The sequence below is a fragment of the Nematolebias whitei genome, chromosome 5 (genome assembly GCF_014905685.2).
Source record: "Nematolebias whitei isolate Nwh7 chromosome 5, NemWhi1, whole genome shotgun sequence".
NCBI lineage: Eukaryota > Metazoa > Chordata > Actinopteri > Cyprinodontiformes > Rivulidae > Nematolebias > Nematolebias whitei.
In genome coordinates, this window is record NC_056502.1 from 2,129,074 (window position 1) to 2,145,684 (window position 16,611).

The 16,611-nt window shown below is 43.8% G+C and overlaps 1 protein-coding gene across 1 annotated transcript in view; it reads right to left on the minus strand.

The window, feature by feature from the left end:
* Positions 1-9,078: 9,078 nt before the first annotated feature.
* Positions 9,079-16,611, minus strand: part of adam15 (ADAM metallopeptidase domain 15) — a 35,144-nt gene continuing 27,611 nt past the window's right edge. Inside the window, exons 11-16 of the mRNA XM_037676506.1 lie at positions 11,687-11,835; positions 11,409-11,586; positions 10,799-10,891; positions 10,523-10,718; positions 9,461-9,569; positions 9,079-9,346 (exon numbers count right to left, since the gene is read on the minus strand). Of these exons, the coding sequence (XP_037532434.1) occupies positions 9,079-9,346; positions 9,461-9,569; positions 10,523-10,718; positions 10,799-10,891; positions 11,409-11,586; positions 11,687-11,835 (993 nt within the window). The remainder of the gene's footprint in view (positions 9,347-9,460; positions 9,570-10,522; positions 10,719-10,798; positions 10,892-11,408; positions 11,587-11,686; positions 11,836-16,611) is intronic.

Consider the following 16,611-nt stretch of genomic DNA (forward strand, 5'->3'; position numbering starts at 1 on the left):
CGCTGTGTCTAGCACAGGAGGATCCTTTGTGGCTGGTTTCAGGGACCACAGCACCTTGTTGATGGTGTCCACGTGGACACCTAACCTTACCAAAATGTCAGAGCCTATGTAGGATGCATGTGGTAAGTTTTGGATAACGAGAAATGGGTGAACCAGTTCTCGTTGATTCCAGTTCAGTTTTAGGTTAATGACTCCTTCTGCGGTCATTACCTGTGAACTATTGGGAACTAATGGAAAGCGGAAAGCTTTTTTAATTAGTTCTAGACCAACGTGTTTGTGAACCAAGGTTTCGTAGAAAGCTCGGTTAATTGCTGATTTATCTGTCCACAGAGACAGTACAGCATCGTTGGTGTGGGACCCTTGGATCTCTACACCCTTAACTACCAATGGTAGGTAGTGTTTGGTGGACTCTGGCTGTTCCAGCTCACAGAGGAGGCTGTCTTGTTGAGTCAGAGTTTGGACCACTTGGGTTTCTTTGGTTTCACATGGTGTCAGAGGAGTACTCACCGGGCTCGTGTCCTCGGCTGAGGAGTCCTTTGTGCCTTCCGCGGTACCTGCTGTTGGGCAGTCTGTGTCACACTCCGGAGGCGTATCTATTGGCAGTGGTTTGCTCACTGTTGTCCACATTGTTTGATCACCATAATCTATAATCGCGTTAAAGCGATTTATAAAATCCTGGCCAACCAAAAATGGGAATGAGTCAACATGGGTCACGTGTACCGGATGGTACAGTGTCATATTGCCAATCTGCATGTGAACCATTGCTATAGCTGTCAGGGTTGTTTTCATTTCTGAGAGACCCTGCATTTCTATAGCACATTCAGAGAGAGGTATTATCCTGTTAACACTGGCAGCGGCCGTCCTCAGCTCCTCGAACAGTTTAGCTGACATAATTGTTATGTCTGCCCCACCGTCCAAGAGTGCTTCGTGTGTGAGGACACCTTCGAGTGTTACTGACAGGTACGCCTTTTTGGCGGCCCCCTTTCTGATAAAGTTACACAGAAACCTTTTGGTTTTTTTCTGACGCTTTTTCACGCGTTCAGATTTATCTGTGTAATCTTGATTTGTCTGAACCGTCAGCACAGCAGAAGCTGTTTCTGAGTGTTCAGCTTGCGATGACTCGTCATCGTTTGTGTGTGTGTTTACCCCCCCTTCTTCTGATGAGGGGTTGTTTGAGTGAACAACAGTTATGTCTTGGTGTGTTTCACCGACATCTGTTATGTTGTCATTCGCGCCATTAGATGTAATGGGAATTACATCACTGCAAAGTGCTCCTGGTTGGGTTCCCGTGTCAGTGTGTTTCAAAGTTTCTAACAACCTGCGTATTTTCTCTGTCTCTTCCGAGTTTAGAGGTGTAGGGCCTTGTTTCTGGAACTTTTGTGATTTTTTCGCCTCGGTTCATTTCGTCCGAGGTGGGGGACGGTCAGGTACGTCTTTCGGGGGTTCCTTTACGTACTGCCCCTGCCGATATGGTTTCTCATATCGTTGCGTCCTGCGCTCACCCCATTTACGATAATCACGTTCATCCTCTGAAAGAGGAGCATTTTTGTCCCAACGTGCACCTTCATTACGTGGTTTGTTATTTTGAACAGACTGTTTTCTCTCTTTCTTAGGAGGAGGTGGCGAAGCACGTCGTCCTTCTAGTTCAAGAGAGTGGGGTTTAACCTTTACACTAGGAAACACTTCAATGGGCGTCTTATCATGAGAACATGCTTCAAACACATTCACAGCACACTGTTTAATCTCACTGATGGATTTTTCTCTGAAATTTGCCATCATTTGTACTGATTTTTTAAAATCAGAGTGGAGATTTTTGGTGAAAACAAACTTAAAACCATCATCTTCTTCCATTCCGGTCTCATTTCTGTTACCAAAATAAGCTTGGAAGATTCTTTTGTAATAAACTTTTGGATGTTCATTCTTGCCCTGCGTGACCTTGTCAGCGGCTGGAAAACCAGCAGGTCCCGTGCAAGAGTCATACTCTTTGATCAGAGCTTCACACAGAAGTTTGTAATCCCTCTTCGTTGCATCTGGCAGACGCTCGATGAAGGTGAACACCTCTCTGTCCGAAGTGAGTCGTATCAGACTGATTTTATCTTCTGCCGTAGCATTAGGATAAGCTCTCAATCTGAAATCCAGATCTCTGAGGTACGCTTTTGTTCCTGCCGACCCCATAGGGCCGGGAACGAAACGTTGTACATATTTTGAGACTTTCTGCAAATCATCCATTGAAGGAGACTGTATCAACGGTCTCACATGCGTGATTGATGCAGATTGATCAAGGCCTGCTCCTACCGCCCATGGTGGGGGTGGGGGTGGCTGATAAGGAGGAAGAGGTACATATCGGTGCAGTTCTGTCCCTACCGCCCATGATGGTGGTGGGGGTGGGGGCATGGTGTCAGGAGGAAGAGGTACATATCTGTGCAGTTCTGTCCCTACCGCCCATGGTGGGGGTGGGGGTAACGGCGTGTTGTCAGGAGGAAGAGGTGCAACAGCATCTGACTGGAGAGTTTGTGGCTGTCTCGGACCCTTAGACTGTTCGTCTTTGAGTCTCAGACCAGGCCGCCCCATATCAGAAATCTGGTTTATAGCTGTAGCTAAATTCTCCTCACAAGCTTTCAGGTCCTCCTGTGATGTCTGATATTTTTTTATTAAAATCAGCCATCGTTGGAGTGATTCCGTCTTGTCTGCCTTGCAAGCGTCCAGCTCCTTCAATGCGATCTGTAACTGTGCTTGTAGCACATCGTTATCTGAACGCACGGATTGGTACGCACGGTCTTTATCCCTAATCTTCCCCTCATATGATTGAGCCTGTTTTAACAGCTCAGTCTTTGAGTGGTCACTTGCTTCCGATAGTGATGCTTCAAGTGCTTGTAGTTTGCTGTTCAGCAAATCAATTTCTGCACTTGTATCTTGCTGTTCTTGAGACATCTGTTCATGATATTGTCTTATTCGGGCCTCGTGTTCACGTTTAAATTGAAGAACGTATTCTTCAATTTCTTGAGCAAACACTGTTTCACGGTCTAACCTTAGTTTGAGGTTATCAGTTTTCTCAACAGCCTTATCGAATAATTCTTTCAGCAAGATTGCAATTTTAGCCAGCTTTTCATAACTGGACTTTGTGATTTCTGCAGAGGTCACACTTTCTGCAACCTCCTTCAGATTGTCCACTAACTCTTTTGGGTTCATGCGCTCTGTCTGAGTCACAAATGGATGTAAGGACGCTCCGAGAAGCGCGAGCGCATTCTCGAGGCAGTCCGCCATTCCTTTTGTGTCAAAATCTTTTTCTAACACACCTGCCATGTTTTCACTGTATAGCAATTTATCTGTTTTAAACAGTTGCAAGCTTTAGATATTTTACAGGTAAATATTTGTATTCAAGTCAATGAGTTTTCACACTTATTTTAGCTTTGGGTTTACACAGAAGTACTGTTATAAGTCAACTTATTCAAATGTGGGTACCTTTCTCAGGTTTTACCCCAATTCATGAATATTTAAGTAAATGCTCTTTCAGCAGTGTTACTTTTTGTGCTTATTTTCCACAGATACTAGAGTACCAAGCTGTTTTTTGTGTATTTTACTCTAAAACACTGAATTTTTATAAACCTGCAAATTTTTCTTTAGTCTCACAGCAATATTAGTTTAAAACGTTTTTTAAACCGTTCTGTTCCAGAAATTTTGCTATTTTAAACAGTTACTCATCATCCCAGGTGGGTGAGAAGAGAAAAGAATTTGATGATGAGGAATAATCAGTCTTTCTTCAGAAAAACTGTATTTGCTCCTGTATAGCTTCTATTTAAAATTAAATAGAGAGACATTTTATTTAGGTGGTAAATTAAACAGAAAATCTCTTTTTCCTGATAAATTTACTCTTATTTAGTGATTTTGCAATTAAACGTGTATTATCCTTCAAGCAAAATGAGTAAACTGTTCAACTCTGTGAATATTTGTAACTGTATCTGTTTTTTAAAAAGTTTCTAATTTTATTTTGGACCTGTTTTAAGGATTTATCAGTGAATAAAATTTTTTGGTAAATGCTTCTTTGCATAAATACCTATTACTTTTTAAAATGTAAGATAACAGTGTTTTATTCAGCTCTGAGGAAGTTTGTTAACTCGAAATTGTCTTACAGAAAAATAAAGAAAACGTTTAATTTCACTCTTTACCTAAAAACGAAGTGAAATCTGTGATCTCACGTTTCGCCAGGAGATGTCAGTATTTCCTCAACAATTATAACTCCGTCACTTTTTGTGTTGTCCACTAGGGGTGCTATAACTTCCTGTGGCGTTCGGTTGACATCCTGTTGTTAGCTGCTTAGCTTGAAGTTAGCTTCGGCTAAACTCGGTTAAAATCAACATTTCTGAACGGATTTTTTACACAAAAGTGGCAAAAGTTTTGCAATCAGACTTTATAGCTTCAAACATGAGTTTTTGGGACAGTATAGCACTTCATTTAGTGATTTTAAGCGTAGTTTAGGCTCCGGTCGTTAGCTGTTTAGCTTAAAATTAGCATCGCTAGCGTAGTTCAAAAGCATCATTTTATGACGGTCTTTTAAACTGTAACGTGGCAGAATTTCAGCGAGCAGGCTTCGAAGCACTTAACAGCGTTTCAGAATCACTTTAAAAGGCGCTTTTTAGCTTTAAAAAGCAGATTTTATTTCCCTATGAAAATGAATTTCATATCCGGGTCACGTGACTGAAATCACCAATGGCAACGCAGCGCAGGCTTGAGGGGAGATGACGTAGCACGTCAGTCAAATTTCTCAACCAATCAAAGCGCTCCACAACAGCGAATTCAACCAATCACGAAGCGTATTCTCCAACTAGCAAGTTAGATTAGCGTAAAATAGTTCGTCAACTTTTCGTCTTTTAAACTATCAAAATGCACTTTTTCTGTTAAAAATTGTAACGAAACAACTTCTAACTGTGTTCTGAGATGGCACTCAGCTTTTAAAACGTTTATCCATCTATTCAAAATACTCGTTCAAACTGAACAGAACCGAAACTGGGTCACAGCCGGGTCTTAGCAGAACCTCGTACTTTTAGACAGAATAACGTCTTCCACAGCTCATCAGCTTTTAGTTACACGTAACAGACGTACAATTTCAGCTTACACAAGACTTAATGACACAATTTCAGCTCTTAAAACATTGCCAGCCCAACGCTTATACATGCAGCGTTTGCTTGAACGGTGCAGCTCCAAGCGCGCAGCTCAGCCGCTGCGTAAACATTCACAGCTCGTCAGCTGTTACTTTTTCAACATGCCAACACGTAAAATCAATTTACACACGGATTAACAGTCATTCATGAAACGTACGAGGCCACCAGTTTGTAGTGAGTCACGTGAGGTACGTGTCACTTGTTGTATGACAAATATATGGATATATATTTATGCATACTTTTCACGAGTTCTTCATCTTTCTGACTGTGTAATGCCGTGCATTGAATTTAAAGGAATGCGAACAAGAGACGTTATTACCTTTGACCCATCAAATGAATGGAATCATTTATTTTCAGAATCAAAGTTTAACATCAAACATTTACATTAATTTGGCAAAATATGAAAATAATAACAGACAGTTTCACAGAAAATGAACTTCAAATCACTCGGCGGTGATTTGAGGACTTTGCTTCAGATATTTCTAAAATATCTGTACTGATTTTGTGAGAGAGAAGAGTTTAAGATGAAAGGAGATTATCTTACAGAGAACTGTGTGAGGGAATTTAATCTGTTTGACCAGAAGTTGCACGCTCCGTCAGATCCTCAGCCCGTCCACGGTACACTTTAGTCGAAGAAGAAGTCTTTACCTGGTTTGACGATAGATCAGCTCAGTAAGCATCCTTCAGACTGTTTCCAGCGCCTCCGTTAAGAACAGCTAAAATCCTCGGAGTCGTGCGTGGTTAGCTCAAAACAGAATTATAATCCCAAACGTCCCTGGATTCTCGGCAACTCCAAAACTCTTCATAACTCTAGTTCTCTTCTGAACTCCTTCAGAACTTTTCCATTCTCCATGGAATCTTTTTCTGTTGGACTCTCACTCTTCCATGAACTCTCAATCTCTTGGAATTCTGGAATTCTCGAATTCTCTCTTGAACTGGGAAGTTGTCACATTTTTAAATGAGTTTACTTCCTGTTCAATTTAGAGCTTTCTGATTCGTGGAAGGACCAGAAAGAGGAGTGGTTTTGACGTAAGGTGTTTATCAACAGTCGAGGTCAGAGAATGAAATTTGTTTAACATACAGAAAAGATTATTGCAGCAACAGCAGACTTCGTGGAGTCAACTCTTGGTAATCTTCTGAAAAAGTTTAAACATGACATTTTTCTCGGTAAACATTTTAGTTGACCGAAAACCAACCTTTCACACACTTACGACAGCTTGCTCATTTCAGACAGAAAATCAAGGAATGCTTATTCAGGTGATTTCTTCTCTGAATGAGGAATAAAAATCATTACTTACTGTTTATGTAAAATAAAAATGAGTAGTTCTTTTCAACCTGTAAAGCATTGAGTGAACTAACACAATTTGATTATCAAAACATTTGTAAAACAGTAATGATTATAGAGGATTGTCTTTTCTGCTTGATTAATTCAAGAAAGAAAGTTCATCAGATGGCCCAGACTTATTCAGATCAATGAAAATAACAGTCTCTGTCCATCTGGTAGATTTGAGGTCATCTGGTTCACTACACTAATAACACCACTGCTAATAACGCTACCGCTAATAACACCACTGCTAATGCTGCTGCTGCAAATAACAGCACTGCTAATGCTGCTACTGCTAATAATGCTACCGCTAATAATACCACTGCTAATGCCACCACTGCTAATGCTGCTGCTGAAAATAATAACAATGCTAATGCTGCTACTGCTAATAATGCTACCGCTAATAACACCACTGCTAATGCTGCTACTGCTAATAATGCTACCCCTAATAATACCACTGCTAAAGCTAATAATGTGCCTAAGTGTGAGCACTGATACCTGCTAAAGCTTGTTAAAGAAGATAAAACTTAGTTGTTGAAGGTTAAAGTAACAGATTACTAGATGAAAGAACCAAAAAGCTATCTGAAAGTAGCTAAAGGCTAACTAAGAGCTAAATGTAGCACAGAAAAACAACACCAGAGCCAGGAGCTGAAGCTGTTTTCAAACGGACCAATGTTTTTGAAGGCATGGAAGAGATCTTGATCAAGAGGATGTTTGTTAATAAAATAAATGTTTAAAAAAGTGAAAAAGACCATCAGACATCTCCTTAATGAGCTGAAGGTTTGATCTATAAATGACTAAAATAAAGCCTGCAGAATCATCCATCCATCCATCCATTTTCTTTTACCCGCTTATTCCATTTTGGGTCACGGGGGTCGCTGGTGCCCATGTCCAACAATCACTGTGCGAGGGGCGGGGTACACCCTGGACAGGTCTCCAGTCCATCACAGGGACACATAGAGACAAACGAGACAACCAACCATTCACTCTCTCACTCACACCTAGGGACAATTTAGAGTTACCAATCAGCCTAACATGCATGTTTTTGGTCTGTGGGAGGAAACCGGAGTACCCGGAGAAAACCCACGCATGCACGGAGAGAACATGCAAACTCCACCCAGAAAGGCCCCTGGACCGGGGTTTGAACCAGGGACCTGCTCGCCTGCAGAATCAGTTTGTCAAAAATGTTCTTAAAAATAAATCAGAGTGAATAATGCTGACTCGGCGTTCAGACAATAAAAATAACGAACTCCGTGAGCCGACAGATCTGAGCATGAGTCGACAACTTCTGTTAAACCCAGCATTTTTCAGTCAGGTCATCTGGACAGTTTCTTTTTCTTTTCCAGAAACGTTTCACCTTCCATCCAGAAGACTTCATCAGTCAAGGAAACACACAACACAAAACTGATTCTTCCCCCAAACATCTTCCTCCAAAGTGGAACAAACCAGTTATGTTGGCCAGCACCGGAGGAGGGGCGTGCCAAAGACACCATCTTAGCACCAACATAACTGGTTTGTTCCACTTTGGAGTAAGCTGTTGGAGGAAGAATCAGTTTGTGTTGTGTTTCCTTTCATTTAGCCTTTATTTATCCAGGTAGTCTCATTGAGCCAGGAGAACTCATTTACAAGAGAGACCTGTTTAGGGAGCAGATGGGGGTTAAGGCCTTGCTCATGGGCCCAGAGTGGGGCGAATGAGGGTGGGGGCAAGTGTGGGTGCTTCACCTACCCCACCCACATTTTTGATTGTCAGTACCAGGGCTTGAACCGGCGATTTTCCGATCACAGGCCCACCTTCTCTAACCTCTGCGCCACCACTACCCCAGTTGTGTGTTTCCTTGACTGATGAAGCCTTCTGGATGGAAGGTGAAACATTTCAGCACAAAAAAAAAGAAACTGTCCAGATGACCTGACTGAAAATTGTTGGATTGTATACCTGGATTATTGAGCCTGGACTTTGTTAACTTCTGTAAAGTTTCCATTCGTTCCTTCCAAGTCTTTTAAATTAATTTCTAAGATCTGAAAGTAAAACAAGGCATTCACACTTGATGCTTCCTGTTTATATTCTTACATTTCTAATGTTTGTAATCTCGCTCTCAGAACAATATTTTTAGTGAAATTGTTTTCAGATTGACAAAAAAGGTTGAATCATGTCATCTGGACTTCGTTTTTTGTTAAAAAGAAACGTTTCGCCCCTCATCCAAGAGGCTTCGTCAGTCTGAGGCCTAGCCATCTGGTATTACCCAGAAGCCAGAAGAATGGTTTTTGAAACCATTAGTGAAAAGGCCAGACTTCAGGGGTATCTGAGGCAGGCTTGAAACACAAGAGTCAGGGTGGCTTCTGGGTAATACCAGATGGCTAGGCCTCAGACTGACGAAGCCTCTTGGATGAGGGGCGAAACGTTTCTTTTTAACAAAAAACGAAGTCCAGATGACATGATTCAACCTTTTTTGTTGTTACATACCTGGATGACTGAGAAAACAAACTTTGAGTTTTCAGATTGAGTTTAGTTTTAATTTTTTCCAAGATGTCTTGTTTATTTTCTAGATTTCCTGCTTCAGCGGATCTTTTGGTTTGATAAAATAAATGTGATCAAAGTTAAGCAGAAGCGGTCCACTCGTGTCTGATCCGGTCTTCACTCGGACCCTGTCGAGCCTGCAGAAGGCGCAGTCTGACCTTGCCGGGGCCGCAGGCGGTGCCCTGGGCCACGGTGGCGGGGTCGGACACGTCGTCGTCCAGGTGGAAGAAGGTCCCTCTGCAGACCAGGTCACTGTTGTTGAAGCGGACCGTGAGAATCTGAGCGATGCTGCCCAGCAGGGGGCGCTCTGTCCCGCCCTGACACTGGATCCGACCACAGAGAACGTCCCTGAAACCAAAACAAAACGGGACAGGAAGTGATGTAATGTTCCTGAGAATTGGAGTGTTTTCACACAGGCATCATGAGATTTCTAGGAGGAGCACACAAAGTGATCTGACTCACGAGCTTCCACAGGGAACGTAGGAGCCGTTGGTCAGCTGACCACAGTTTCCATATTTGTTTCCTTGTTTGTTGACAGATGAGAAGCAAACATCTGGAGCGCTGGTGGCATCTAACACACAAACCAAACGGGCTCAGGATTTATTTCAACTAAAAATCAAATGGTTTAGGCTCAGAGTGAACCATCTGTGTTTGTAAACCGTTAAAACATTTAATATGAACTGGTTTTGTCTCCATGTAAATCCAGTATAAACTGGTCACACCTGGTTAGGGCTGACAAAACAAACCAGTAAAAACGAGTTAAAGAGCCAATAAGATCAATCAGACCTTATTGTTCCATACTTTCCTAAAAGAGCACTTTGCTCTCAGACTGCAGGTTTACTTGTGGTTCCTAGAGTTTCCAGAAGCAGAATGGGAGGAAGATCTTCCAGTTCTCAGGCTCCTCTCTTGTGGAACCAACTTCCAGTTTCAGTCCGTGAGGCTGACACATTGTCCAGTTTGAAGACTGGGATTAAGACTTTCCTTTTTCATAAATCCTATAGTTAGGGTTGGCTTGTTATGCTGCTATAGGCTTTGAATGCAGGAGGAGATTACTGGCTTTACTTCAATATAAACAGTTTTGACTTGATTATAAACCATTTTGAGTTTATTATAAAATAGGTTAATGCGAGATAAACTGGTTTAATCCCAACAAACATTACAGGGTGAAGGAATATATCATTTTACTTTGGCAATTAGACTAGAGTGAAATGATAAAAAAGAGTTTAGGTCTCAGAATAAAAAGTCTTGAGTTTTCATGAACTAATTTTAAATAAATATAAGGCTTAGCCTCCATTATCAGCTCAACCCAACTCCACGGGAGCAGCCGAAAGAAAAACAAACGAAAAATCAACTCAACAAAAACTGGATTCATTAAAAAATCTTCATAAATAAGGTTTTATGTGGACAAACTAGTCAAATGTCAACAAAAACTGAAAACTTGGAGTGCTGTGTTAGAACAGGTCTAGGACCAGTTCAAACCATGTATGAACCCAGTACGAACTGGTTTCAGCTCAGTTTTCTTACTGGGCCCCCACAGCATCTGGCACTGGGTGTCCATGTTGGCGCAGACGCCTCCGTAGCAGTAAGAGGAGCCGTCCTCGCAGAGCTCGCCGTTCTGCAGGAAGACGTTGGGGGGGCAGTAGGGGGAGGAGCCTGTACAAAACTCGGGCAGGTCGCAGTCACCGAGTGGCTCGCGGCACATAGAGCCCGCCGCCCGCAGCTGAGATGAACAGGAAGCTGGGATTAAAATCTGATGGTCTGAAACTCTGGGATTATATCAGGAGGTTTCGTGTGTCTGACCTTACAGTCCTGACAGCAGACACCATCAGATGAGCACTGAGCTCCAGGAACCAGCTGACAGGTGGAGGCGTTACAGCAGGGGTCCTCACACTCCTGACCAATCAGAGCGCAGCAGCATCATGGGAAACGATTCAACTAATTAATCAGCGGCTCACATGAGCAGAACACAAGCTAAAAGCAGCAGAACAGAAGCTAAAAGCAGCAGAACAAAAGCTAAAATAGGCAAAATTGTTGCTACAATGTAACAGTAGCAAAACAGCAACTAAAACCCAAACAAACAGGCGAAGAGACAGACAGGTGTACAGGTGAGCAGACAGACAGTAGTACAAATGAACAGACAGGTGTACAGGTGATCAGACAGACAGGTGTACAGGTGAACAGACAGACAGGTGTACAGGCGAAAAGACAGACAGGTGTACAGATGAACAGACAGACAGGTGTACAGGTGAACAGACAGACAGGTGTACAAATGAACAGACAGACAGGTGTACAGGTGAACAGACAGACAGGTGTACAGGTGAACAGACAGACAGGTGTATAGGTGAACAGACAGACAGGTGTACAGGTGAACAGACAGACAGGTGTACAGGTGAACAGACAGGTAAATTACCTGCAGCAGGCCGCAGTCACACTGCTCTCCTTTCTCCACGTACAGGTTTCCACAGCGAGGTCCTCCCAGCAGGCGCTCGGGCTGCGGCACGTTGAACAGACACATGCCGCCGCCGTGCAGCAGACTGACAGACAGGTCTGAGGCGCTGCAGCTGCTGAACAGCTGACCGGGCATGAACCTGACATCAGAGGTCAAAGGTCAGGTGAGCTGCAGCTCTCCTCATAGACAAAGAACAAGTTCTACTGATGTTCTGACGGGAATATGGGTCAGATACCGACCCAGTCGATGGCTCCATGATGCATCCTCCGAGGCGCGGCTCGTTCTGGCAGGAGCAGCGGCGCTCGGCGGTATCGTGCCTCATCCCCAGATTGTGACCGAGCTCATGAGCGACGGTGGAGGCCACGCCCAGAACACCAACCAGGTGATCCTGAAAGAGGTGGGGTTATAAAAACATCACAGATCTTTATGATGACATCACGCACTCCAACAGTGAGAGCTAACAGGAAGAGGTCACACCTTCAGGCTGTTTGAGAAACAATCGTTTGCGAGTGATATAAAACTGAGCTGGAATAAAAATAGCTACACTTATCATAACGTTAGCTTTTAACAACAATTTGCACAAAAATAACTAGCAACAATGAGACGACCCCACAACAGGAACAGTTTTGCAGCTGGGAGCTGCAGACATTTTTTAACTGCTTTTCTGTAGTTTTCATTTGACTCGTCAGTACTGGCATGAGGCGATCCCTGGACCCTGCAGAGGCTGCTCAGGCAGAGCAGCTCCACCAGGACGGCACATCCATCGCCAGGTTTGCTGCGTCTCCCAGAAGAGTTTCAAGAGCATGGAGGAGTCTCCAGAGGGTCTAGGAGAGTTGGACAGGGCCATCAGAGTAGACCTGTCATTTCAGGGTGGGCCAGTCCATGATAATGAGCTGGATGGGCAGGCCAGGTCGGGCTTTTGAGTGGGTCAGGATCAGCTGCGATGCAATTATATGATAACATAGCCTGCCATGCATCCACCAGCTGCATGCAGCCATTTCACCGCGAGCTGACCGGACTTGAAAAATACAAAAAGTTCAGTTAAGCTTCAGATGGACTGTACTGCCAGGAAGTGATCCATCGCCCAAATGGACGTTTATTCAGCCGCTGAACTCAGCGGACGCACGCGGCCGATGACCCAAGCAGGTGAGATCTCAAAACAGATGTTTCAGAGCAGAGTCCATGTCTGAATAAATCAGAACGCAGCAGAAACTCAAGCTATTCCAGAATTGCGCCGCTCCAGGTGGCTGCATGTTGGAGCAGCTCTGCTACTTTCATTCTGAGATTTTGCTTTTGGAAACTTTAATTCCTCTTTTTCTGGATGTAAATCACATTTTTTTGGATGATTGTTTCCTCTGGTATCAGATGCTGAGCAGCTGGAAGGATTTTTACTGAAACTATTTTTAGTTTTGGACATTTGTTATGATGCGTAACCATGGCAACAAGGCAGTTTTCTACAACCAACAGCTGATTAACATCTCAAAACTCAAGTAATATCTCAGCTACAGCCCCAAATCTCAAATGAGTTAAAAGAATCTAAAAAAAGTTAAATCTGGTCCTCTGGACATTCAAAAAACTGTCCAGAGGACCAGATTTAACTTTTTTAGATTTTTCTACCTGGATTATTGAGCATGCATCAGGATGAGTTGAAAGGATGTTCTGTGGATGCATTCTCATCTACCTGCCAGCTGTGCTCGAGTGCCTGATCACTGAGATCCTGGAACTAGCAGGAAACACGGCTCATGACAGCAGAAGGACAGGATCGTCCCTCAGCACCTACAGTTGGCTGTCCGCAGCGACGAGGAGCTCAGCAGACTGCTGGGAGGAGTGGCCATCGCTGTGGGAGGAGTTCTGTTCGGCATTCAGGCGGTCCTACAGCCCGGAGGAACCGAGACGCCAGCCGAGTCTGGGTGGACGGATCGGACGGCATCTGCAGCCAGTTTCTTAGGATCCACTGTGGGATGGACCTTTACAAGAGATCCTTCCTGTCTACAGCATCAGCATCTGTAACATCTCTTAATGAAATGAGGATAACGAGTTACAACAAATAATTTCCCTCTGGGATTAATAAAGTATTTTTGAATTGAATTGAAACAGGGTTTAAATTTTCTTTTACGGCCATGAAAGGACAAACGCCTCTCAGCTCCGAATCTTCTGCTCCGTTTATTCAGCCGCACGTGCCCAACCGTTAATAACTAATTAAAAATGTCAGGGTTTTTTCTGGGTTCGGACCTGTAATTACTGTTAATTCGTCGGGTCGGGTGGGGTTTGGAAATGATGACTGCGGGCTGAGGCCAGGTCGGATTTTTTGGGCCCGAATGCAACTCTACATCAAAGGTCCTTAACCCATCAGCAGTATCAGTATCTGCTCCTTAGTGTAAGGAGGAACAGGGTGCGTACTGCCAGAGCCCTACAAAGTGACCTCCAGGGGGCCACTGACATGAATGTTTCTGACCAAACCATTAGAACCAGACTTCATGAAGGTGGCCTGAGGGCCTGGCATCCTCTAGTGGGCCTTGTGCTCACTGCCCGGCACCGTGGAGCTCGACTGGTATTTGCTAGAGAACACCAGAATCGGCAGATCCAGCACTGGTGCCTGTTCTTTTCACAGACGACATCAGGTTCACTCTGAGCTCATGCGAAAGATGAGAAAAGGTCTGGAGAAGCTGCGGTGAACGCCATGCTGCCTGCAACATTGTTCAGCATGATGGGTCTGGTGTGGTCTGTGGAGGCACGTACAGACCTTTACGGGATAAATGATGGAACACTTGCAGCCATTAGGTTTTAGGATGAAATCCTTAGACCCATTGTTAGACCCTCTGCTGGTGCAGTGGGTCCTGGGTTCCTCCTGGTACATGATAATGTCCGGCTTCATGTTGCAGGAGCATGCAGGCAGTTGCTGGAGGATGAAGGAATTGCTACCATTGACTGGAACATCTCTGGGACATCATGTTTAGGTCCATCCGACACCACCAGACTGTCAAGGAGCTCAGTGATGCCCCGGTCAGGATCTGGGAGGAGATACTAGGGGTTTGTTAGGTATTTATTTAAACTGGTCCTGGGGTTTTGATCTGCTCAGAACCGGGCCATAATTTCATTATAATCCTGGTTCTGAGCAGATCAAAACCCCAGGAACAGTTTAGATAAATACCTAACAGGTTGATTGACTACACATTTTTTAAAGTCGACTTCAACATGATAAAAGTCGAGCCGACGTCGACTAGTCGATGACGTCATAGGAACTCAAGACGCTATATCATATTTGCAACAAAAAAACCCAAAAAACAAAAAAACATAAATAATTTACAAAAAACTATTTATTATTTACAAAAATAAGAACAACAAAACATCGGGCGTATATTTATGCTCCTACCATTTATCATACTGCAAATACATCACAGGAAAACCAAAACTACTATTGAGCTGCAAAAGTGAAAGAAACGTGTGGCACGTCAAAAAATAGGCTAGGAAGAGCGGGGCGGGCGTCGGTGGAGTTCACCACCACCCGCCCCGCTCTTCTTAGTTGTATTTTATTTAACCCAACACGTGGATTAGGTGGAATAGGGCTGGGAACAGCGGGGGGCGGTGGTGACTGCGACTAGTCGATGTGAAATATAATAACTTGTGAGATGTCCTAGAATAGACTGGCCGACTAGTCTATTCATCTACCTCCATGTCCTCTCTAACTGCATCCATATGTCCCCTCTTTGTCTTTTTCCTGGCAGCTGCTTTTCTAACATCCTTCTACCATTATACCCACTGTCCCTCCTCTGGACATGTCCAAACCATCTCAGTGTGTCCTCTCTAACTTCATCTCCCAGTTGTTCAACCTGTGCTGTACCTCTGATGATCTCATTCCTGATCTTCTCCATCCTCGTCTCTCCTAAGGAGAACCTCAACATCTTCATTTCTGACACTTTAATTATCCTGATGCAGGATCAATAATCCAGGTAGAAAAATTCAAAAAATGTTAAGTCTGGTCCTCTGGACGAGTTCAAAAAACAAAAAAAAATTGTAGAAAAGTTTCATCTTTCATCCAAAGGACTTCTGATTGGATCAGATGAGAATGAGGAGCGAAACGTCTTCTGTTACAAATAAAGTCTAGTTGTTTTTGTACTGGACGTTTTTTGAATTCATCATGTCCTGGATGACTGAGAAGCTTCACCAGCGTATTTCTGCCACTTCCAGTTCTGTCTCCTGTCTTTTTGTCCATGTCTCCGTCTCCAGACCATACAACAGAGCTGGTCTCACCACTGTCTTGTAAACTTTTCCTTTGACCTTTGCTGACACCCTTTTGTCACAAATCACTCCTGAAACTTTTCTCCATCACTCCATCCTGCCTGGACTCTCTTCTTCACCTCTTCACCACACTCCCCATGTTCCTGGACAGTGGACCCCAAGTCCTTGAAGTCCTGCACCTTTGTGACCTCTGCTCCTTGTAGCCTCACTGTTCCACCTCCTCCCTCTCATTCACACATGGACTCTGTCTTACTACGGCTGACTTTCATTCCTCTTCTTTCAAGTGCATACCTCCACCTCTCCAAGTTCTCTTCCACCTGTTCCCTGTTCTCACCACAGATCACAATGTCATCTGCAAACATCATCGTCCACGGGGATTCCTTCCTGACCTCAACTGTTAGACGGTTCATCACCAGAGCAAACAAGAAGGGGCTCAGAGCAGATCCTTGATGTACTCCCACCTCCACCTTTAAGCTATCCATCACTCCTGCAGCACATCTCACCACTGTTCTGCTGTCCTCATACATGTCCTGCTGTCCTCATACATGTCCTGCTGTCCTCATACATGTCCTGTACCAGTCTAACATACTTCTCTGCCACTCCAGATCTCCTCATGTAACACCACACCTCCTCCCTCGGCACTCTGTCACATGATTTTTCTAAATCCACAAAAACACGATGGTTATTTGTTACCATGACTGGTAAAAATTAATTAGGTGATCTCTGATTGGCTGACTGTTTTTTTAGGTGATCTCTGATTGGCTGACTGTTTTTTAGGTGATCTATGATTGGCTGACTGTTTTTTAGGTGATCTCTGATTGGCTGACTGTTTTTAGGTGATCTCTGATTGGCTGAAAGGTTTTTTTAGGTGATCTCTGATTGGCTGACTGTTTTTTAGGTGATCTCTGATTGGCTGACTGTTTTT